General features: G+C 41.4%; 1 protein-coding gene across 1 annotated transcript in view; it reads right to left on the bottom strand.

The window, feature by feature from the left end:
• The window catches only part of tsnaxip1 (translin-associated factor X interacting protein 1), a 74966-nt gene that overhangs the window by 16595 nt on the left and 32269 nt on the right, over window positions 1-26102 (bottom strand). Inside the window, exons 7-11 of the mRNA XM_078210962.1 lie at window positions 21924-22062; window positions 20679-20848; window positions 12108-12240; window positions 3684-3751; window positions 1663-1791 (exon numbers count right to left, since the gene is read on the bottom strand). Coding sequence (XP_078067088.1) covers window positions 1663-1791; window positions 3684-3751; window positions 12108-12240; window positions 20679-20848; window positions 21924-22062 — 639 coding nt within the window. The remainder of the gene's footprint in view (window positions 1-1662; window positions 1792-3683; window positions 3752-12107; window positions 12241-20678; window positions 20849-21923; window positions 22063-26102) is intronic.

The raw sequence follows: 26102 nt of genomic DNA, 5'->3' as shown, positions 1-26102 counted from the left end.
TTGCACAGTTACTATACGCCTTTAGGAAATCAATTATGAAGTATTAGCAAAGCACAAAATAATCCATAACTTAGCATTTAAAAAAAATCAATTCCAATTCTCTCGTGCTGGGTGCAGGTCCAGAATGCAACGATTGCCTAGTATGTCATTCAGATGTGAGTCTACACATTGAATGTTGGTTGGTGGGGAATATCACGGACACTTTCAGCCCTGTCATTACTCACTTTCCACCCATGTACACTGCCATATTTTTTTCTTCCTAACCCAGGCCATTACCAGTTGTGGGAATTTCACTGGTATCTACTGCAGGTGGAGTAGGACATCACAGCCTGTGCCCACTTCCAGCAGTGGGCACTAAAAAACAAATAGAATCAGGAACTCTGGTAAATTTTCTCTTCCCTATCTGAAGGGTGCTGACTGCCTTATCACTACCAGCTAGATCAGATAATTTGGCACAAATTATAATGGAGTCTGCAAGCCAGATATATAATCACTCACTGAAACTTGCCATCTTAAAAAGGGAGTTTTAAGTGTAATATGAATATCATCCTTGAGGTTTCACCATATATCAGTCAGAAAAGGGTCTTCCCCAAGTTCATGATTGGGGAATATTTAAATTAGCACAGGCATAAAAATTGGAGGTTGTGATGATACAGTGCTATTGATGTATTTTATGTTCAATGGGAATGTTTAAAGATTCAGGTTTTTTTTCAGGCAGTCAGTATGTCTGGGAGGAATACAGTACAGATGCTGGGAAAGCAGAATAATTGCTCATTTAACTATGTACTGTTTACTTAGGAGAGGGCTAATAGACTCTTGTTTACAAAGGAAAAGGTCCCTGAGGTTTATTTGATTAAAGGAATGGAAGGTGGGTTTACGTAAAGAGGTTCATGTGATAAATGGGAGGAACTAGATTTGTAGCAGAGAAACAGCTTTCAGTTCAGTGCTGGCTGGGGTTTGTTTAAAGACAGAAGTCAAAGCCTCTCTGAAAGCTTCAAGGGTGTTAACCTAATTTATAGCAAGTATGCTTGAGTTTGCTAACTACTTTAAGTGGCATTTGAGTGTAAGTCAATTGCTGCTTATTTGGAACTGAAATAGTTGTTCAACAGTTAAAATTAAACTGCTTCATTTTGTTAATTATATTTAAACTGTTATGAATAAAGCTTGTTTTGATAAAAGATTCCCAATTTTTCAGTAGAATTACTCGGAGTGAAGCATCCTCACATTTATGTCAAAAAGAAAAATTGTTGGGGTCTAGTCTGGCTTCATAATATAGGGTTAGGGTCCAGGGCTCTAACAAGATAAATAATAATTTATGACATAGAAGAGGTTTTTTTGTGACACTGATGCTACAGTTGGAGTTTATATTGTCTGCACACTAGAGGCATGCTAGAATTCTGCAAAAACACAAAACATATGACAAAGACAAATATGCCATATATGTACATTAGTTCTACTGTGTGTAATGAGTATAAGATGTCCAGTTCAACAGATGTGGTGTTAATATATGCTTTCCTTATATATTACATTGTTGAAATCTCTCTAAATAACCAACAGGATTGAGTTACTATCCTTCCAAACTGAACAGTGCTTTCTTTTGTGAGAACCTCTACCAGCTGTGAGAAAGACGTTGCTGAGATTTCAAGGACTGAATTCACATACCTGGAGATCTGCTGCCATTTTTTCTTTCCAAATTTCCTGCAGCGTTTGGGTTATGCTTTTTTTGGCCAAATTCACATTCTTGATTAGACCATCGTGACGCAGATATACAATAACATCTTCTCCAGTACCCTACACAAAATGTTAATTTTGTTTATAACCTTTGTTTTACATTCAGGTGAAATATTAATTTTAAGACCCTGTCTGTCTACTCCGATGCACATAAATGATCCCTTAGCACTATTCAAAATACAGGGCAGTTTCCCCACTGTCTGGAGCAAATATTTATTAATATTCAACATCACTCAAAAACTAATTGGTTCTCATAGCGGCTTGTGGGTCCTTGATGAATGCAAATTAGTTGCTGTGTTTCCCTGTGTTGCAATATTCAATGCTTCAAAAGTAATTAGTTGGCTGTAAAGCACTTTGAGACATAGAATCAATCCCTTCAGTGCAGAAGGTTTGGTTCATTGAACCTGCACCGACTCCCTGACAGAGTACCTTACCCAAGCCCTGTCCTCTCCCTATTGCTGTAACCTCACACATTTAAACATGGTTAATCCATCTAACCTAGACATCTTGGGACACCAAGGGGCAACTTAGCATAGCCAATCCCCTTAACCTGCTGAGGTCATGAAAGGCATGATATAAATAAAAGTCCTTTTCCTGCAATCAAGTAATGTAATTCTTGCAATGTGGGCATTGCTAGCAAGACTAACATTTGTTATTCATCCTTAGTTGCCCTGAGACCATGAAGGTGGAACTTCTTATTTAAGTCATGAAGTCCATTTTGTGAAGGTGCTCCCACAAATGCTATTAGGTCTTTGTAGCAGTTTGATATCACTTTAGAGGGCAGTTAAGAGTCAACCACATTTATTCAGGAGACTGTTTAATGTTAATCAAAGTTTTAAAAAGAAGTATAAATGGGAATTGAAGATAAATTGGGTCGCAATACTAGTATCAGTAACAGATATGTTAATGCTTTCAGTTGTTTTAACAAAGGCCTAAATACAGATGGATTCTGACACATTTATTAAGTAACACAATTCAAATCTAAATACTGGTAATTTTAATTCTGAACATGCTTCAGAAATTGATATGGAAGCAATAGACATCTTAGTCTTTCTATCTTATTTGCTGAGGAATGAAATAATATTCATATGAATGCCATTTCTTATATAAGCTCAATCTAACTTCCCTAATTAATAGGAGAAGCGGTGGTATCACTGGATAGTAATCCAGAGACCCAGGGCAAGGTCTGGGGATCTGGGTTTGAATCCCACCATGGCAGGTGGTGAAATTTGAATTCAATAAAAATCTGGAATTAAAAGTCCAATGATGACCATGTAACCATTGATGTCATTTAGGGAAGGAAATCTGCCATCTATAGTTGACTTGCAAATCCCTTCTGAAATAGAGAGTGGTTAGGGACAGGCAATAGATGCTGGCCCAGCCAGCAACACTCAAGTCTCTAAATGAAAATAAAATTTTACAATGTTCCGAACATTACCAGGAGTTTTTCTGACAATCAACAATGGTTTCATGGTCATCATTAGATTCTTAATTCCAGATATTTTTTATTTGAATTCAAATTCCACCATCTGCCGTGGCGGGGTTTGAACCCGGGTCTCCAGAACATTAGCTGAGTTTCTGGATTAACAGTCTACCACTGGGCCATCACCTCCCTATGTTATTATCATAGAATGATGTAGCACAGGAGGCCATTCAGCCAATATGCTTTTGAAATTGCTATCCAATTAGACTCACTTCCCTGCTCTTTTCTCATAGACTGGCAGATACTTCATCATTATTCAATTCGCCTTTGAAAATTACTATTGAATCTGCTTCCACCACCCTTTCAAGCAGTGCATTCCAGATCCCTAAGATGATTGTAAAAAATAATAATCTTTTAAATGATAAATGATTCAGCTGAAGCGCACATAAGTGGTCTTTAAACAAATACGTGGTGGATATACTGATCTGATTGATTCCCCAGTAATATTAAATAAATGATTAACTCATACCAGTCCCTCAAAGTAATCTTCTTCAGCTTCAACTGGAAGATTCTCCAGCTGACTTGAAGACAGGCCACCTGTTCAAATTAAAAATAAAAACATAAATTATGATTTGATAATTAAAAAAATAAACCTTTGCGGAAGGTAGACTGTGACAAAAATAAGTATCCTTGTCTAAAATTTAGTTTGTTATTGGCGTCTTCATTTCTTCCAATGTATATACGGGGTTGGAAACCAGTTTCAGTCAGAGAAACCATATCCCAGCTAAATTTGATATATTATTAGTCAACATATCTGAAAATGAAAGTCTTTGAGAAAGGTCAAGGCATCCAATCTGAATACAAAACTCTGTACATTTATTTGTCTGTGATAAAAAAAAAACTTTGAACGCTTTCATCAGCCTGACCTTTTCAATTGGTGAGTCAGTCTTAAACCTCCAAAGACAGTTAATTAACACAAGATGTCCTGTAGTTGCTGAGAAAAGAATGTAAAAAAAACTAATATAGCATAGCATGTTTTTGTTAGAATTTTCAAACCTTTTTATTATTTGTTTATAATGAGAAGTTAGCTAAAATTAACAACTGCAGTAATTTTTTTGTTCTGTTATTTTTATTATCAAATGTTCAATTACTGTATTAGCAATTCTATTTGGCGGATAAAATCAGGCTTAGTGTATCATGTCATTCTGCAACCTTACGAAGAGAATAAAATGAAGCTATTGAATAGAAGCCATGTTATGTATAAAAAGTTCTGTGTTTCTTTTCTGGGCAGCTATAAACTTTACCTACATGTCAGAGCATGTGAGATTACCCCTTAAGAAGTGCAGGCTCAATAATGAGAGCAGTCTGAAACAGGAGCAAAAGTATCTAGAGTAAAAAGGAAAAAAGAAATCTAGTAGCACAATACAGGCTTCAACTATCCATAATATTAGAGCACCAATATCCTGACACAGTGACTAAGTTTCAGATAGCTTTTTTTTAGTTCTCCCCACATTCTTTTAATTTCGTCTTTGTAGTTTCCACTGTGCCACATACTGTTCCCTAGTTGAGAGGATATGCATACAATCTTTCCCAGGCCTTTGCCTATGCCACTCTTACGTCATCAGATGAGGTGATGGAAGCTCACACCTCCCCTTCCTGTGGGTACGTGGCAAGTCATTGTTTTCACAATAAACTTTCACAACTGAAAAGTCATTGTGCCAGCCTCTGTCAGATCATCTGGCTGAAAATAACGACTTTAGCCAGAATTTAAGTGAGGACTTCAACTAGAAATCCAGCCAATGAGTCTTTTCATAATGCAAGAATTCATTTTAAAAATCACTTATTTTGGTCATCACAAGATCTTTGGTTTAATGTGTCATCAGTACCTCCAACATTACAGTGCACCGTCAGCCCTACGCTAAAATAGCAGCCTAGATTTTGGCCCAGATTTTGCCGCATCGGTGCATCTCTGTCATTTAGACTTATTTGTGCATGTTTAGGTTTTAAAAGTATTTAAAGTGTTTTCCTCACAAAGTGAGTTAATAGCAGTACAATGAGGCTTCGGGGCATCTGGAACATTCATAAGCGGCGAGACAATCACTGCATTTCTGTAAAAAATGCGATTAAGGATTGAAACCTAAACAAAAAAGGGATGAAAAGGAAGGTGAATTAGAGCGAGTGAATCCAACGTCAAGACTGGTACAGAAAGACAGAACGAAAGATTGGATTAAGAGAGAAAGAAAAAAGACACAAAAGGAAAAGTAATATTGTTTTTAAAATCTCCAACAACCTGAAGGAATGAGATTTCACACTTATAATTGGTTCATTTTCAGGGCAAGAGGTTGATAAGTAGTCATTAACAATTATTATGTCTTTAAGAAGGTTAAAATGCAGTAAATTACTAGATGCAGCATTTTGTGGCGAGTTTAATGGGCATTTAATGTGCAAATGCAATATCTTCATTTTCCTTCCTTATGGCAATTTGTAATTCACAGGATGCATTGAATTTTCCTGACCTATTAGAGATAGATTAGGAGGCAGGAGGGCTAGCAATGTGATAAGGTGGGCATCAGGAGTGAAGACAACATTTTCTTATGCCAAGGCATATTACCAACATTAGGAACCATGGCATTGCAGCCACCCACTGAGTGGCCAATTAAGTTACTTAAAGATACAATTAAGGGCCACTTCCCACCTTGTGGGCATTTTCTCCGAATTTTGGGGGACCCATCGCAATGTGAGAAACCACCAGGTAAATCCTGCAGTTTTCAATGAGGATCCCTCCTTGATGGGAGCAGAGGGGCTCCCAACGATAATGGCTGCCCCAGGACAAAGATGCTGCAAGTGTACCTGCTCCGCATCTTGCCGATCGCTGGGGCCTACCTGCCCAGCCAGGCTTCCTCGTCAAACTTAGCTGATCTTCAATATTGAGGCACCCTCAGTATTGCAGCCTCAACAGCAGGCACCACTGTCGGTGGTGCCTGCTGTTGAGCCAATCATCCTCAATTGAATGGCTGCCTTGATGACGGCCTGTTAGTTGGCAGCCCCTGGCAGCAAAACAGCATCCCGGGGTCCTGCCTATACTGGAGCAAGGTCATCTCTCACTGTCAGTCCCAGCACTGGGGCTTAATTCTGATTTGAAAAAATTGGCTCAATATCTCTGTCTTGAGTTGCAGGCCTGTTCTCTCAATAATAATGGCAAGCATGGATCGGATGCTTTTTTTTTCAGTAAAATCTGATCCAAAATATTCAGGGCTTGAATGTCTGACTCACAGTCAAGATTAATAGCACTGATCCAAGCTGACACTACAATTGTAACAGAAGCCAGCCAAGTGGCATAATATGTTTCTTTACAACCTAATATTCCAATGGTAAGAAATTAGTCTTGACATAGAAGTTATGGGTAATTATGATCTTGGCAGCTAAAGCCAGAGCCAGAATAAGTACCTGTGATTGAAACGGGATATAGATCCATTTGAATCATTTGACATTACTCTAAAACCTCTAAAGCTACGACTATATAGAGATGACAATCATAAATTTTTGATGGAGGTTTTTTTCTATTTCACTGCAGGTCTGTGTTTTATGACTCCTAGTAGGTGTGGGGAAGAGAAGGTGGAAACATCCGATAAGATGGGATGAGTACATTTGTGCATAATATATGAGTTCCCTCAAAGTACATAGACAAGAGTATCCAACCCTGTATTTGGCAAGCAGCAGTGGCTGTAGAGGTTTTACTTAGAGCAATGTCATATGATTCAAATGGACCTATATCCTGCTTCAACCACAGCCACTTATTCTGGCTCTGGCTGTAGCTGCCAAGATCATAATTATCCACAACTTCCATGTCGAGACTAATTTCATGTTACAATAGAGACCAGCACTGGGACTGAAGCCATTAGCCAAACAACTGCACAAACAAATGAAGTAAATCAGATATGAATTATTTGCTAGGTCAAAAATTTCACCTTCTTCTTCTTGGACAATTGGTGAGTTCATAACAGGGCACTGCAAATTTAATGCGTGGCAGAAGGCATAAAATTGGCCTACATAACCATCTGTACTATCGAACACAATGGCACCACCTATGTCAGTAGATAAGACTGAATACAAAGTGAAGGATTCTACTTTCTCAGCATACTGCTCGCATGTAACCAGAACTGCATGAGGCAAATGAATCCTGAAGTTAACAATGTGTCTTCATTTTAAGGCAGTCCACCTAGTCAGTAGTCTTTGAGCAAGAAAGGATGGTCTTTGGATAGTTCATAGGAAGAGTTTTAACAACACCAGGTTAAAGTCCAACAGGTTTATTTGGTAGCAAATACCGTTAGCTTTCGGAGCGCTGCTCCTTCGTCAGATGGAGTGGAAATCTGCTCTCAAACAGGGCACAGAGACCCAAAATCAAGTTACAGAATACTGATTAGAATGCGAATCTCTACAACCAACCAGGTCTTAAAGGTACAGACAATGTGAGTGGAGGGAGCATTAAGCACAGGTTAAAGAGATGTGTATTGTCTCCAGACAGGACAGCTAGTGAGATTGGAGACTGGACTGGACTGGAGACAATACACATATCTTTAACCTGTGCTTAATGCTCCCTCCACTCACATTGTCTGTATCTTTAAGACCTGGTTGGCTGTAGAGACTCGCATTCTAATCAGTATTCTGTAACTTGATTTTGGGTCTCTGTGCCCTGCTTGAGAGCAGATTTCCACTCCATCTGACGAAGGAGCAGCGCTCCGAAAGCTAATGGCATTTGCAACCAAATAAACCTGTTGGACTTTAACCTGGTGTTGTTAAAACTCTTACTGTGTTTACCCCAGTCCAACGCCAGTATCTCCACATCATAGTTCATAGGAGACAGTGTTGTCCTCTGTAGTTATGGCAGATAACTCTGTAGAGTTTTCCAGGTTGTGAAATGAACGCCATCATTTATATTCATTTCTGCCTCTGCAAGGGCATGGTCACCTTGGAGACAATGGGATTAGCAAAAACAACAGTGGCAATGACGCAAAGAGCATAGAATAGAATCCCTACTGTGCAGTAGGCCATTCAGCCCATCTGCACCTACTCTCTGACAGAGTATCGTATCCAGGCCCTCTCCCCCTATCCTATCCCCACAATCCCACACATTTCCCATGGCTAATCCACCTAACCTGCACATCTTTGGACTGTGGGAGGAAATCCACGCAGACATGGGGAGAACATGCAAACACCACACACAGTCACCCAAGGCTGGAATTGAGCTCGGGTCCCTGGAGCTGTGAGGCACCAGTGCTAACCACTGTGCCACCAAGCATGTAGACAAGAATCCTAATGTTGTGTGCCTTTAAGGGATAGCAGCATACCATTGTGGTATGATAAAGTGTTTGGCATAGTGAGGGTTAATGTGGGACTGTAGAACAGTACCACCAACAATGCGATGTGGAGAATCACATGGCAATAGACTGGTGCAGAAAAGTCTGGAAAGAGCCAGCACAGAGACAGCAACATGCATGGTAGTACCTTGGATACCCACAGTTATGGGTTAACAATAAATGGTTTATGATCAACCAAATAAGTTTCTAGACCGCTTCGTGAAACACAAAACAACCTTCACAACAAGGATGGACCCTGAAGTCCCAGAGAAACTGGAGAAGGAACCCAGATTCTCAAAGCATGTAAAACTAAAGAAACTGAGGGAAGTGCGCCTAACTCAAAGACACAGTTGGAGATTGCTAAACAAAAAACTCCATTGCTGACATGGAGCTGAAGGACTCCACCAGTGCACGTGGAGGCCCGTTGCCAGACTTGATCGAAGACAAGAGTCGAGGAACCTGTCTAAATTCTTTTAAAAAGCTCAGCAAAATTCAAAACAGGAATTTTTAAAAAGCTGAAAAAAGAAAAATCCACTTTGCAGATGAAAAACCAGATTCGAGTAAAGGCAGAGTCAAGATGCATCGTCAAGCAGGGTGAGCAAATTACAGTATAACAGAGTTAGAATTATCTTTTAAAATAGACAGCTATCAGGGTCAGTGCATCCCAGGCACAACTGAAAGAAAGCTGCAGGAACACGTCCACAGCCGGCACCATAACACAAGATATCGAGTTTAATTGAAAAATTTTTTTAAAAGCAGAAGGCAGAGGAAAACAAAATCACCTTCCAGCACAATTATCTCCAAGATGGCAGCTGCAGAGTCATCTTGAAAAGAACAAAAAGAGGTACTCACCCGTTATAAAAAAGAGCCATGGACAGAAAAATAAAATGACCAGACCCATTTGGGCTTAAGCAAGGGCTAAACCCAACTCACGTTTGGGAGTCTTGGAGAATAATTTTTTTTTTAGCTTGCAGGAGTACATCAGGATTAAGTAGAAAAATCAGAGAAAGTCCAAGATAATGAGTTTTTATGCTTGTTTGGTGTATATGCAGATGAAGTAGCCTAAAACAAGAAATAATTGACTCCTCAAACACATTTGGTGTGATATTAAAAGCATTTGACAAGTATTTTTAAACTCCCAAGTTGTGGAGAGCACAGACCTTAAAAGGCCTAAAACAACCCTAATAAAGCACTGAGAGAGACAAGAGATCCTAGAATGATGGAGAAAGGAGACCTCAGGGTGAGGGAGATGGAAGATCCCATGCTGAGGGATTCAATACCCAAACAAACAACAAGATGGTTGCAGACCACGTTAGTGTAATGAATTGCACAAGCTGAAGAGTTTACATCCGGGGGAAGAATCTGAGATGAGCCACAAAGCTTAAAATAGAACTTTCTGAAAATGCTGACACAGTACCCAACTGCAGCAATAGGTGGCAGTGCAATGCAAAGAAGATGGCTGTGAATGAAGGAAAGCTATCTGAGGTAACCCAAAAGAAATAAAATGTGCAAAAGGACAATGAAGCTACTCTACAGGAAAATGTTTGTATTAAAGCTGAACTGGGAGATTTGGAGTGCAAGATTCAAGCTGAATATAAACCTTTGAAAACACACGATAAAATGAAATCGTCAATGAAATAAGTATTCAAAATCTGAACAAACAAATTTCAGAGACAACACAAAGGTACCAGGAGGAAATATCGACCCTCAATTCCACAGTAGACAAATCAAAGCCAGAGTTGTGAAAATTTAGCCATCTGTATAGCCAGCACAACAGCAAGCAGAAAAGGCACTCAGAAAAGTTGCAGCTCTTAAAGACTCTTAAAAAAATCAATATGCAGCCATGGAAAAACATGAGGAGCTAAGGAAATGTGTTGAATATTACTTCAACAAAGCATTGGAGTTATCAGCAGCAACAAAGCAATGCACTGATAGCAGAAGTAAAATAGAAATCAAGGGTAGAGGAGAACACTGAAATGTCACTTGCAGGAAATGGAACACTTGAAGTAGACCATGAAAGATGAGATGCACAGAATGGAAGACCAAATGCAGACGTTAAAAGCAGAAAATAAAAATTTGAAGAAACTGATTGATGATCTAGTGAGTGAACTAAAAAATCTAAGGAGCAGTCAGTGACTATGGAGGAAAAGCTCCGAAAGGGACTGGATGCTCAGGTGAAATTAAGTGTGCATTCGGATTTTGGCACTAACTCTGAAACAAAGATAACTGAACTAGTTGCTGAGCTGAATGAAAAAATCTCATAAGCTTGCAAAAGAATTGGAAATAAAAGTGTAAATGAATATTTGGCTGAAACTGCACAAGTGGAAATGAAGGTTCCATTTTTGAAATGTCAAGGAATTTGTCATGGTGAACCTCACAGAGAAGGAAAATCTGAATTTACTCTGGGAATAAACAGAGTGAACATTCCCATCGGAAGGAATGGGACAAACCCAGTGTCTGAACAAAGCTGACATGTTGTCCATAAAGAGAAACACAACTCAAAGAAGTGTAAAAATTGAATCAAATGGAGGCAACCAAGTACCGGAAACACAGAGCACTACAATTTTGATGCCAAACCGACAAAGTAACAGGGACAACCATTCCTCCAAACCTGACAGAATGCGATCTTTTTTAAAGTGTTTTTTTAAAAAAGCGGGGTGTTGTGCTGTGCCCCTAAGGGATAAGCAGCATTCCATTGTGGTATAAAGGTGTTCAGCAGAGCAAAGGTTGGTGTGGAACTGGAGAACAGTACCACCCACAGTATGATGGAGAGAGTTAGATGATAGTAAACTAGTGTAGGAGAATATGGAAACTTGGAGACAGCACATGTGTGGCAGTACTTTCGATATGTATATAGTTATAGGTTAACAATAAATGATTTATGTTTAACCATAAAAACCTCCAGGCCTCTTTGTGAGACACCAACCTTTACAACAAATCCATTGTCAACTGCAAGATACATTTGCGTCAATCTAAAATGGAAATCATCTTTTGACTGCCACGTATGAGCAATTCTGTCTGCATCTTCACCCCCCATAATTTATAGGCCTCCTAAGTGCATTACATCACCACAGCTCCTATTCATGCTTTCCAAATCTTGCAATGAAAAATATTTCAGTGTACTACAATGTAACTATTTTAATTTAAATAAAATGTGTGTGTGTGTATGTATGTGTGTATAGTGATTCTTATCACAGTGACTCCCGTGGAGGTGCCTGGCCTGTGAAGTTTTAAGCCTAGGCTTCAGCTTCTCCAAAGTACTGCTTGAATGGATGGTATGTATGTGCTGCAACAGAGCTCTGGTTTACTACAAATCTCCTTTTGCAAATGTTTGCCTTTTAAGGTGTGGCAGGTTTCTTGATAGCGGAGGTTTATCCCAAACATTTTAATTAAGAAATTTATATTGACATCAGTGGGAGTGGGGATGAATTGCATTCCATCCCAATTCTGTTTGGAATTTTGCCCCAACTAAAATTTCTTGATGGATTATTGGCAAAGTGGAAACAGCACGTTAGAACAATATTCTTTCACTTCGGGAACCTAAATTTGAATCCAGTCCAAACTGTTGGGATGAGTTGGTATTGTTTACTATTTACCTGCCATTTTAGTTTTGAATACTGCAACTTCTGCACTCAGCTTGTCTCGTTCAAGAGTGATATGCTTGTTAACTTCTAACAAGGTGGTGTACTCCTGTTTCATCTGAAAATACTGCTTTTGGAGACTTTCATTCTAAAAGAATAAATAAATACAGGGTTGATAAGACTAACATTTCATAATTCTTTGTGCATATACATTCAGAAATCAGTAAAGAATGTCTCTTTTTGAGGAATTGCAGAATTCAAGGAGATGAAAATGCATCCAATGCGTAGTGAACTATACGTACATCCTTAGATATTTGAAAGCTTGCTGCCAAAAAGGGTTTTTTAAAAAGCATACCAGGAGTTTTTGATTTAGAAATGCAATTGCTTATAACCATTTCATGCATTCAAGAATACCGATAGACAGTTCATTCTATTTTCTCAGTTTTTGTCATCTCCAACAGTGCCACTTGACACCATGCAATTTTTTTGTTAACAATGCAAATGTAATAATGTAAATCAGAATTTCACCTTGAGCTAAGCAGCATACTTAGTTTCATTCATTCTCTCTCACGTTGTACAATAGAGTCCAAGCAAGCGTACACTCACATCTACTGCACCTATTCTATTGCACCTTTCACCACGTTTGGGTTTCTCCATTGGTTCTACACTTGATGGCTTTTTATCAAAAGATTTATGTTCTCTATCAAAGAAATATCTATCAAAATTGTATACTTGGTTTGGTCTGGTTAACTTTGTCAAGAACAACATTGTCATCAGTGTGGACCCACTTTTAACGAAATCTCTGAACCACTATGTTCAGGTTTTGGCTCCTGATCTTCATTCTCTTCCAAATCCAGATTTTTTAAAGTCCAAATCTGTGAAGAAAGTATCAACCAGCTGCCCATTTGGATTGTCCTCATCCTGTTTAAATTCTGGATCACTTTTATCTTTCAGGTTTGTTTTCATGATTTACTCTCTCGTGTTCTTCTCCAGAAAAGGCAAGTTTAACACTGCCTCCTGTTGTGCAAACAGTTTGTTCCTCTGTAGAGTAAAATATTATTTACTTGTTTTAAGAACCTTGTTACGGTTATGCTAATGATCAGACAAAAACATCTTGATACTTCTTCCTCGTCAGCTCACAAATTCTTTTAAATTTTTTTGTTTTTCATCCTTCCATTCAGCAAATGCTTTGTCTAGTTTTTTTCTCGTAAGAGAGATAGCTTTGTCATTCTGAGTGTTGGTGCAGACTCAATGGGCTAAATGGCCTCTTTCTGCACTGTAGAGATTCTATGGACTCTTGACCAGACCCCTAAGTTGTTAGTAAGAACAGTTTAGGGACCAATAATGTTTTGATTAAAGTAAACAAAATTTGAGATTCAAGACAATTGGTAACATAATAAAGCTACATGATTCCATGGGTTTTGAACAAACTAACACAAACTTTATTATACAATGTCAGAAAGATAAAACAATTTATAATATGAATCTTATACTGTAACATTTGAGGTAAGTATGAGGTACATGTGAATCAACAGGCAAATCGTGGTAGGACACACCACACTACACAATAAATGACAGATGTGATCAAAACTGATTGTGGATTTCTCAACAACCCACCCAGATGTAACTCATACTTTGAGTCAACAAATCTCACTGAAACCCCATCTCTCTCACAAGTATTTTCAACCTTTACCTTTGAAGATCTTGCCTTGGAATTCTCTCCAAAAGTCGCTCCAACTCTGATAGCTTCAATGACGGCTCACCTTGCAGGATTTTAATCTTGTCTTCTGAGGTCGTGTTCTGCTGGATTCCTGAGTACACTTGATCAAATATCAACTCATTTTCTCTGCAAATTTCATACAAGTTTGTCCTTGTTTCTTCATTATTTTTAAAAAAAATTCTGCTCTAAGTCTCTGGCACTAATTTGTAGACATTGAGAAAAGCAGCTTCAACCCTTTGACAGTCACTTGACTGTTTATCCAAAAGGTTTCCCCACCAATACACTCTGCAGAAGATCATTCAACTTTCTTTTCGGCATTTTAGCTTTGTAGCAATTTTCTCAAATGACACAAATATGTTTCAATTCCTTACTCACTGAATTTAAGCAGTAAATGAATACTCCTTGCAAAATCAAAACCAGGTGTTAAATCTGAGTCATCATCAAGTATTCCTGTACCCGCTGTTCATGTTATCAAAGTCTGTCAAGTTCAAATTTCCTTCTCATTTGTCTTGTTCCAGTTTCTCTTTCGAATTCAAGTTCAAGCTTTTGCATTTCTCTTTCTGTTTCCTCTTCTTTTTCCAAATTCAAGTTTTTGACTTTTCAACTCCAAGTTTTACTCCTTTTTCGAATTCCAGTTGCGTATTTTGCAGTTGAATTCTAGATAACTCAGCCAGACAGCTATCAGGATCACCTTTTTCCTCCTTGAAGTTGAAATGTTGAGCCAATACTTAAACAATCTCAGCCATTGTAGCCTCTATTTTTAAATCTACCCATAGTTCCTCTGCAACTGTCTTCCAATTAACCCTTGTTAACTGTTGCAAGGCATTTACAGAGAAGCCCTTTCTCTCCAGAAATGTCTAAGCATTGAATAGCCATGTTGACATTTTTCTGAAGACAGCAGCTATAACAGAAAAGAGATGTAGTTTTGGGACACTGCTGAACTGAGTGTTGCTGTTATAGCTGCTGTCTTAAGCACCTTGGCCTCATTGAGTTTGGGTTAAATATGCTGATTCTTGAACAGTGTGCCCAGGGATAGAAATTAGTCAAAAAGAAGTCTGTTTTTTGGATCAGAGCTTAGTTTTTTCAACCCAAGGCCTGGGCAATGGAGCAGGAGCAGTGGCAACTCAACAGGGGAGCGAAGAGAGACAAAGACAGGAATTGCTGGAAAATCTCAGCAGGTCTGACAGCATCTGTGGAGAGAGAATGGAGCCAACATTTTGAGTCTGGATGACCCTTCGTCAGCTCTGACGTTTCTAGTCACTAGAGGCAGTGGGTGGGGTTTAACTCGCCAGACAACTTGCAGCTCAGATCAGAACCACAAACTGCACATGCGCAGATAAAGCTAAAGACAGCAGCTCCTCTGACAGACCACACCCCCCCCTTCCACCCGGGGCAGATACAGCCTCCCCCTTCCTCTGCGGATATCGGGGACCCCCCGCACAACATTGCCGAACCCCTTACCTCAACCACCCCTCCCCAGGACCGCCTTGCACATTGCCCCTTCATCGTCCCAATTGTTGAGTGACATGACCCTCGCTCTCCCCTGCTCCCGATGATCACAGAGGCACATTTCCCTCCCCCAAATTGCCTGCAGCTGAACTGTTCTAACAAGGGAGAGCTCCATAAAAGTCCCAAGGATGGACAGATAGACAGACAGATGGACAGGCAGGCAGTGCAGGAAAATGGCCTCAAGAAGGACAGCGCCCCCCTTTCTCAGATGCAGATCTGGCAAGGTTGCTGGAGGTGGTGGAGGTTAGGCGGGAGATCCTCTTCGCCCAGCGGGATGCTGCCCCAGGGGAAGGGATGGCAATGCAGCCTGGAAGGCGATGGCATCATGTGCGAGTGCCAGGGCATTGGCCCGGAGGACTGGGAAAGAATGTCAGAAAAAACTGAATGGCCTAATCAGATTTTACATGACTCCTTCTGTCCCCACAGGAGAAGAATGCCCACAACCAGCAAGGGGGAGTGTTAAACCTGATGGCGGGAGTCCTGGAGGGTGTCAGGGGGTGGCCCTCAGAGGGCAAGGGTTGTGACACTCTTGGTGTTGGTGGGGAGGGGGGGGGTGTTGGAGGGAGCTGCTAAGGAGTCAGGAGTTGGAAGCATGCAGGATGGTGGGGGTGGAGGGATCTGGGGTCACTTAAGGGAAAGATGCTAGGTCAGGTTAACACTCACCCTTGCTGCCCATAGCTGTCGGGAGAGGGCAAAGACAGAGGGTGGTGTGCCCGAGATCCAGGTCCTCACCCCCTTTGAGGAGCAGGCACTGGAGCTTGAGGGAGAGGAGGGGATCCGCACCATAATTGACAGTCATGTCGGGTTGGAGCACAGAAGTAAGCACCTGCCAATCCTCCATTCATTAGAGATGTCTCAATATCTCAAGTAAGTTGCATGCAGCCCAGATTCTTCTCCCTCCCTTGCACTTAACCTTGTGGTCCTGTGTTGCAGGAAGGGACCCAGGCACACCGAGCCCATCTGGTGTTGCCCCCCGCACCCCCCTGCTGCTCCCACCCATCCTCCAGGAGCTCTGAAACTCCTTGGAGGAAGTTGATTCTCCCTCAGCTGCTGGAGATCATAGAATCACTACAGTGCAGAAGGAGGCCATTCAACCCATCGAGTCTGCACCGACCACAATCCCATCCAGATCCTATCCCCATAACCCCACATATCTACCCTGCTAGTTTCCCTGACACTAAGGTGCAATTTTCCATGCCAATCAACCTAACCTGCACATCTTTGGATTGTGGGAGGAAACCGGAGCACCCGGAGGAAACCCACGCAGACACAGAGAACGTGCAAACTCCGCACAGACAGTGACCTAAGCCGGGAATCGAACCCAGGTCCCTGGAGCTGTGAAGCAGCAGTGCTAACCACTGTGCTACCGTGCCGCCCACAGAAATGCAGCAACAGAACCAGGGAATGCAGGAGGGGCTGACAGCATCACTGAACTGACTGCAAGGCTGTTGGGAGCTTTCAGGTGACCAGCTATTGCTGGTCTTGCATGCTTTCCAGGCCAACACTGCAAGGGTAGCATCCGCGGTGGAAAGCCTGGGGCAGGAAATCCTCATCATGACTGGCAGGGTCCAAGCGATGGTCAAGTCACAACAGGCCACGGCAGAGACCCGGAGGGCCACAGCTAAGGGCCTCAACAGGCTTCTCGAGATCCTGCAGCCCTCAGCTGAGAGGCTCGAGAGCTTGCAGGAGACCCAGTGAAACAGCACCGAGATGCAGCGGGCTATAGCAGCAGCCTTTGAGAATGTGACCACTCACAGAGGATCATAGCTGAGGGGCTGCAGAGCGTGGCCCAGTCTCAGAGGGCACTTGCTGAGGGCTCGCCCACCATGGCAAGAACGCAGGTGGTCCTCCAGGACTGGCAGGGCACCACCATCCCATGGAGTGACCTAGGGGCCCACAGGAACCCTGAGGGAGGAGGAAGGGCTGGAGCCCATGTTGGGGCCTTTCACCCAAGATCTGTGGCAGTGGCAACACCTTCTGACTCCCCCCCTCCTGACACTGGGGCATCTCCGGGGTAGCGGGATGAACAGGATGGCATGGATACATCCATGATAGCTGGAAGCCGGTCAGGGCCCTCAAGGTCCAGGCACGATTGCCAAGGGCATCACAGGGCATCTGTGTGGTAGGCAGCTGGCCACCTCCAATGTACATCCTGGGGAGACACCGAGATGCAGTGGTAGGCCGCGTAAAGTTAAAGAATTTGTAGCGGCACTAAGATGGCATGGGTGAAGGCCTATACCAGTTAGATAGAATAATTATGCACTGTAAAGTCTCACTATCACTGGTTGTTATATATGATCACTTAGTTTGATGGCACTTTTATTGGCACAGCTGTGACTAATTTGTCACTGAATTGCCTCCAACAGGAATGTACTTACCCTGACCTTCGCAGGAAGGCCCCTGTACATTGATGTCAGCGGGGGAGGGCCCTCAGCACACCGCTACTGTGAAAATCAAGGCACTCAAATCATTCACTGGCTACAACAGGTGGCATGCAGTGGCAGTGACTTACAACATCTGCCATGGCATTCCCAGAAGCAGGGAGACATCCCCCTCCCACATCCCCCCACCCTGAGACCCTGTATCGGCGTTTAGTGCTCTCTTACCCCATTCAGATATGGGCCCAGGTGCCAACGTGTATGCGGAGTTCAAGTAGGAGTCAAATTAGTTTGCACAAGGGCATCATCACAATGGCGCATAGCAACTCGCCATCACCCTCCTGGCTGCCATACAAACTCACTAGCACAGTGTAGCCAGGCCTACCACTCTGGTGTTACAATGTTGCAGGAGATTGCAGGGGTGCAGAAGGGAGGGAGGATGTGGTTGAAACCCACGTGCAGCAACACAGGCTCCTAGTTGCCAAATCACATGTTGATCAGGGCCTCCCTCGCATGCCTGATCCTTGCTGCCGTCAGCCCTCCAGCGCCTGGGTGGTGTTGGTCGTCATTGTCATCGTCCTCCTCCTGGGTGGCCTCCTCCCCAGTGACGCCCACCTGGTCGGCCTTCACCTCCTCCTTGTCCAGGAGGTCTCCCCTTTGCTGCGCTAGGTTTTGTGGGGCACAGCACACCACCACAATGCGGGACGATATCAGTGGGGTTATATTGGAGGGCCCAGCCAGAGTGGTCCAGGCACTTCAACTGCATTTTGAGGAGCCCTATGCACTGCTCCACTATTGAGCAGGTGGCAACAGGGGCCTCATTATAATAGATCTAACTAAGTATGAGATTTGAACAAATATTTCTGATTTAAACATGTATTTTGGTATTTTAAAATGTATTAGCTGTATTCTTAAAAGTAACTGTACACTTTAGCCAAAGGCAGGCTGCTGGGATGAAGCCTTAGCGGACAGAACCACATTCTTTGGAACAATGAAACCACAGAATGTGCAAGTTCTTATCAGAGATAGTTACTAGCAGTAAGCTTCTCAGAGCCCCTTTATGAGTGATTTGAGTGCCTTGATTTTCATAGTAGCGGTGTGCTGAGGGCCCTCCCCCGCTGACATCAACGTACAGGGGCCTTCCTGCGAAGGTCGGGGTAAGTACATTCCTGTTGGAGGCAATTCAGTGACAAATTAGTCACAGCTGTGGGGAGCAATAACATTTCTTGCCAATAAAAGTGCCATCAAACTAAGTGTTCATATATAACAACCAGTGATAGTGAGACTTTACAGTGCATAATTATTCTATCTAACTGGTGTTCACACTGTCCAGATAAGACAGGTCTTATCAGATGCAAGAATGTGCATCTGTCTGGTTCGGCCATTGACATAAGCAAGAGTTGGTGGAAACATTAACTTTGACCTTTGTAGCTAAGTGCCAGGGGTTGCCAGGCAATAGAGGATGAAGAATCAGCAATAAGGGGAGGAAGCATCTGGATTCCATGGACCACTGAAATCCCATGATGTCAGAGGGTAAAATGCAATTAGCTAAAGTATATGACAGGTATTGACAATGATTGATTTGTACTGAAAACGACTGGTTCATAATGAACAGTGGGCTAGAAAAAGTAACCTTGAGAAATGTATAATTGATCTGTCCAAAGCATTGTAACCTCAGAGTGGTATTGGAATATTTCAAGGCCTTTGCTTCTAGAGAGGTATTGGACTATCCTATGCTCATTCGCCCATTGCTCTTTGGTTAAATAAAGATATGTCTTTAACCGGGATACTGGCTTTTGAGAGTCTTTGTATTGGCTGAAATCTTTGGTGATACCTAGCTTCCAGAGAACCTCGCAACAGGTGGCATGGTCCCCATGGCCACACCTAAAACGTCGGTGGGGAGTTCACCAAGGGGAAGAAAGGTTGTCTTGCTGCCATTTAACGATAAATTGGCCATTAATAGGTAGGAGGCAGGATCTGTGCCCCTCAGGGACACATCCTGCCTCAGAGAGCTGTCAGCCAACCAGATCACAGGAAGTCCCAAATGGAGATCATTGCTGAAGCTAGATGCCAAAGTAGGTGTAGGGTTGGGGAGGGAGAGGAGTGGATTTTGCTGGGGTCAGGCAGACTGGCTCTGGCAAAGGATTTGAGGTGTGCGTGATCTTGAGAGTTGGGACCTCTGATGGGCACAGGAGGTACCCCCAACTTGCCTGACACCAGTCTGCACAGCTAAAACTTTGTCACGTGGGGTGAGCCTACCCTGTTGTGGGGTAAAATAATGATGGGATGAGCCCCTTAATTGGCTACCTTAAGGATCTCAACAGGACCCAAGGGTGGGTAAGCCACCTGATGTCTGCAGTGCTGCCGCCCCCTCTGTAAAAGTTCATTCAGGTCAGGATTTGGTTGGTGGGCAGCGGGAAGCTCCCGCTACATTTCACAAGTGCTGCCATTTTAAAACCTGATGTGGAGATGCCGGCGTTGGACTGGGGTAAACACAGTAAGAAGTTTAACAACACCAGGTTAAAGTCCAACAGGTTTATTTGGTAGCAAATGCCACTAGCTTTAGCTAAAGCTAGTAGCATTTGCTATCAAATAAACCTGTTGGACTTTAACCTGGTGTTGTTAAACTTCTTACTGATTTTAAAACCTGCCAGTGGCGGAGTGTAAAATCCAACCACTGAAGAAGTTTGACTTAAGAAAATTCAATGATATCTAATTAAATCCAAAATTGCTGCAATTTGGTTTTCAACACCATTTTGTCGGTCCTCATAAATTGGTCCAGTTCCTAGTGAACAAAAGTCGTCAGTAAAAATAAAACAACTGGAAATTAAAAATCAAATCAGGATCTGATATAATGAAGTACATTATTCATATGGTGCAAAGATTTTATGACACTTAAGCAAATACGGGGTAAGAGAGCACCACAGTGAATATTTGCAGGTTACACTTTAAATATGGCAAACATAAACACAAACATACCTTTTCAGTAAGCTCATTATAATTTTTATCCAAAGCCTCAAAATCCCTTCTGGGAATCACATCCCCGTATTCTGCCTTCATTGCATTTAGTTCCACTTGCAATGCTTTGAGGTCCTCACGAGCCACCTTCAGTGCCAGTTTCAGCTTTACTGTGTCCTCAACTACTTCAGCTTTCAAAAAGAAAACAAATACGATCTGTTTAAAGGGGATGGTCTTACTAATCCATGCACAAAGTTGATATATTTCATACCTAAACAAAATCAAATCAGTGAAACAAAATTAGTCCAGTAGTAACCTGAAATTTGTAGACCGACCACATTTACATGTTTTTCTGCCCACAAGTTGAACTGGGGTGTTAACCATCTTATGTGAAACAGATTAATTCTTAAATTAAAATAGCCAAGAAGTGGTTCTTTGCTAATATTAACAACAGACTATTATCAGTAACATGATTTTCATTTCTGGTCCTGTCCTGTCAAACTGGCTCTATTCAAATGAATGTTTAAATATCCAATGAAATCTAACACTACAATGCACTTATTTTTTCTAAATTGCACTGTGGATGGAACATCTACACATTGTTTTAAAGTTTACAGTGGGTCAGTAGAGTGGATATGTAACACAAAGCAAGAAACACATTATAAAAGTGAGTTAATCAATAACCTGTAAAATTAATGTATTTTCGTAACCATTCTTCACAACCAAAGGTATCATGTTGGTTAAATTATTGTTCAAGTATTCCATTCAAGCTACCATAAAATCCACACTTGCCAGTAGGGGATTGTTTTGTCCATCACTCTGTACACTCTCACCACCCTCCTTCTGTCCCTATTTGGATACATTTACTGTCCTGGTTCCAATTAACAGACCAAGCTTTTGGGTAGTTATGCATTTAACCAGCTAAAACTACCACACCAGAAAATTATGTTTTTTGTTCCTTGTCCACCTGGAACCACAATACCCAGTAAGGATTTAGTCAACAGTCTACTATGGAGCTGGGTAAGAGATATCCTAGATTTAGATCTACCCCTCTAGGTTCCAATTACAAGCCAGGGTGACTAACCAAAAATTACCAGTGCTTGGGGAGTATCAGATTATCAAAGCTGCCACAAAGCGTTGACTTGACTCCAAATTTCCAATATCTGTTACCTTGAAGCCACATTGACTCCAAAATGACCCCATTTCATACACAAGAAGGATAGTTACTAGTTATTGAGGTTTACAATCCTGAATATCATCTTTCACCTTCATGTGTATGAGAATCTTTTGACTGTTCTTGCTGATATCGGAGATTATTCATATCTGAAATCAGAAGTTTACGTGCATCATGTTGTTCTCGATATCGTTCATATTCAGCTGCCAGTTCTTCCTTAAGTTTACTGACCTGACAAAGCAATTAAAAAAAACACAAAATCAGGACTATGGAATTTCTGCACGCCTTTTAATTTTGAAGAGATTTAGTTTTGTGTGATTTCTGGCCTTATCTAGATGAGGGATGTTGGTGATGGAAATTGGGACACTTCTGATTTGGTGTCAGCATTAAGTAGAGCAGATCACAGTATTGTTAGATGCAGAGTTCGGTTTTTTCGACTTTACTTCAAAAAATTTTGCAATCTAAATCTCAGCTATATTTGTTTAAGTTATATTAAGGAACACTGTGTACAGTATAAGGGCAGAATTGTAGAAATGCTGACTGGACCTACATTATAAACTCATAGAAACATAAAAAAATAGGAGCAGGAATAGGCCATTTGGCCCTACAAGCCTGCTCCACCATTCATTATAATCATGGCTGATCCCTCAAACTAACAGCCTGATCCGGCCTTCCCCCCATATCCTTTAATCCCCTTTACCCCAAGAGCTATATGTAACTCCTTCTTGAAAACATATAATGTTTTGGCCTCAACTGCTTTCTGTGGTATCAAATTCCACAGGTTTACCACTTTCTGGGTGAAGAAATTCCTCCTCATCTCAGTCCTAAAGGTTTTACCCCAAATCCTTAGACTATGACCCCTGGTTCTGGACAACCCCACCATCGGAAACATCCTTCTTGCATCTACTCTGTCTAGTCCTGTTAAAATTTTATAGGTTTCTATGAGATTTCCCCCCCCCCCCTTATTCCTCTGAACTCCAGTGAATATAGTCCTAACAGACTCAATCTCTCCTCATAAGTCAGTCCCGCCATCCCAGGAATCAATCTGGTAAACCTTTTCTGCACTCCCTCTGGAGCAAGAACATCTTTCCCCAAATAAGGAGACCAGAACTGTACACAATATTCCAAGTGTGGCCTCACCAAGGCCCTGTATAATTGCAGTAAGACATTGCTGCTCCTGTACTCAAATCTTCTTGCTATGAAGACCAACATATAATTTGCCTTCTTTATTGCTAAACCTGCATGCTTACCTTCAGTGACTGGTACAAGGACACCCAGGTCTCATAGCACATTCCCCTCTCTTACTTTATAGCCATTCAGATAATAATCTGTCTTCCTGTTTTTGCTACCAAAGTAGAGAACCTCACATTTATGCATTTTATACTGCATCTGCCAATTATTTGCTCACTCACTCAACTTGTCCAAATTACACTAAAGCATCTCTGCAACTTCCTCACAGCTCAGCTTCCCACCCAACTTTGTGTAATCTGCAAATTTGGAGATATTACATTTAGTTCCCTCATCTAAATTATTAAGATATATTGTAAATAGCGGGGTCCTAGCATCGATCCCTGCAGTACCCACTAATCGGCTCCTACATCTTATGGTCTCTACCTGCCATTTAGAGTCAGAGGTTTACAGCATGGAAACAGGCCCTTCGGCCCAACTTATCCATGCCACCCAGTTTTTACCATTAAACTAGTTCCAATTGCCCGTGTTTGGCCCATATCCCTCTATACCAATCTTACCCATGTAACTGTCTAAATGTTTTTTAGAAGACAAAATTGAAACCGCCTCTACTACTACTTCTGGCAGTTCGTTCCAGATGCTCACCACCCTCTGTGAAAAAACTGTCCCTCTGGACCCTTTCATATCTCTCCCCTCTCAGCTTAAACCTATGTCCTCTAATTTTAGACTCTCTTACCTTTGGGAAAAGATATTGACTATCTACCTTATCTATGCCCCATTATTTTACAGACCTCTATCAGATCACCCCTAAGCCTCCTACGCTACAGGGAAAAAACTCCCAATCTATCCAGCCTCTCCTTATAACTCAAACCATCAAGTCCCGGTAGCATCGTGGTAAACCTTTTCTGTACTCTTTCTAGTTTAATAATATCCTTCCTATAATAGGGTGACCAGAACTATACACAGAACTGTACATTTGAAAAATGACCCGTTTATTCCTACTCTTTGTTTCCTGTCTACCAACCAGTTTTCTATCCATCTCAATACACTCCCCAATCCCATGTGCTTTAATTTTACACGTTAATCTCTTATGTGGGACTTTGTCAAAAGCCTTCTGAAAGTCCAAATAAACCATATCCACTGGCTCCCCTCATCAAGTCTACTAGTTACATCCTCAAAGAATTCTTGTATACTTGTCAAGCATGATTTTCCTTTCATAAATCCTGCTCCAAGTCCTCAGGTCTGTTCTTTTATCGAGCCAATTTGTATGCTTCTTCCTTGGATCTAATACTGTTTCTAATTTCCCTTGTAAGCCATGATTTGGCCACCTTTAAGAAGTCTCACAACACCAGGTTAAGGTCCAACAAGTCCAACCCGGTGTTGTGAGACTTCTTACTGTGCTTACCCCAGTCCAACGCCGGCATCTCCACATCTTGGCCACCTTTCCCATTTTACCTTTGTGCTCGACAGGAATAAATAATTGTTGCAGTTCACCCATGTGCTCTTTGAATGTTTGCAATTGCCTATCCACCGTCATCTCTTTAAGCAATGTTTCCTAATCCATCATAGCAAACTCGTACATCATACCATGGTAGTCTCCTTTATTAAGCTAGGATGCTCATCTCAGAATCAACTACATCACTCTCCATCTTGATGAAAAATTCTATCATATTAAGGTCACTCATCCCCCAAGGAATCTCACACAACTAGATTGCCAATTATTCCTTTCTCATTAGACAATACCCAGTATAGGTTGGCCTGTTCTCTTGTTGGTTCCTCAATGTATTGGTCCAGAAAACCATCCCGTATACACTCCAAGAATTCTTCCTCTATGGTATTGTGACTAATTTGATTTGCCCAGTCTATAGACAGATTAAAGTCACCCATAATTACAGATGTTCCTTTATCGCTTGCATCTCTAATTTTCTGCTAAATGCCATTCCCAACATCAACACTATGGTTTGGGGGCCTATCTACAACCCCCACTAACATTTTTGCCCCTTAGTGTTTCTCAGCTCTACCTAAACAGATTCTACATCGTTGGAGCTAATATTCTTCCTCACTATTGCATTAATTTCCTCTTTAATCAGCAATACAACTCCACTGCCTTTTCTTTTTGTCCGTCTTTCCTAAATACTGAATACCCCTGGATGTTCAATTCCCATCCCTGGTCACCCTGCAGCCATGCCTCCATAATCCCAACTACATCATACCCGCTTACATCTATTTGTGCAATTAATTCATCCACTTTATTGCAAATGCTATGTACATTAAGGCACAAAGCCTTAAAGCCTTTCTTTTTAGCATTTTTGTCCTGTTCCCACCATTTTTTACTGTGGCCCTGTTTGATTTTGGCCCATGATTTCTCTGTCTATCCCTTTTCTATTCCCCTTTCTGTATTTTGTTCTTGTCCTTGATTCCCCTTCCTCTGACTCCTTACATAGGTTCCCATACCCTGCCATCCTGAGCATCTCTATTGAAGTCAAAATCCATGTCAAAGTAGGGCTCTCTTCATTGGTAACAAATCAACAACTCACATTTATATAGTGCCTTTAAAATAGTAAAACATTCCAAGGCTATTTGAAATTAGCCTGAAGAAAATACATTAGAGCAAGAGGAGATTGAATACTATGGGAAGAGAGTGAGATCACAGGATCAATGACAAAGGCTTGGCTTTGAGTGCAAAATCTGGAGTTAAAATATTTAGCTATGTATACAAGTGAGAGTAGAAAGGTGTGGAAAAATGCCATTGTTTTGGGCATCCTACATAGGGAGCATGTAGATTTCAGATGAAAGTTAAGCCAAGCATCCTCTGCCTTTTCAAGTTAACATAAAAGATTCCATAGCAATATTCAAGGAAGAATTGTTCTCCTGGTGTCCTGGCCAAAATCCATTCCTCAACCAAAGAAATGTTTAAAAAGTTATTTGGTTACACACCTCATTTGTGTCAGTGGGCATTCTATTTGAAAAACAGTTTCCATATTACCCAACATTATATGGCTACAATACAAAAGTAGTGCATTAGCTGGAAAAAAAACTTTATATACCCTAGCAACTATTTAAGTTTAAGAACTTTCCTATTG

This window comes from Mustelus asterias, chromosome 4 (genome assembly GCF_964213995.1).
Source record: "Mustelus asterias chromosome 4, sMusAst1.hap1.1, whole genome shotgun sequence".
Lineage (NCBI taxonomy): Eukaryota > Metazoa > Chordata > Chondrichthyes > Carcharhiniformes > Triakidae > Mustelus > Mustelus asterias.
This window is presented reverse-complemented; position numbering and strand designations above follow the sequence as displayed.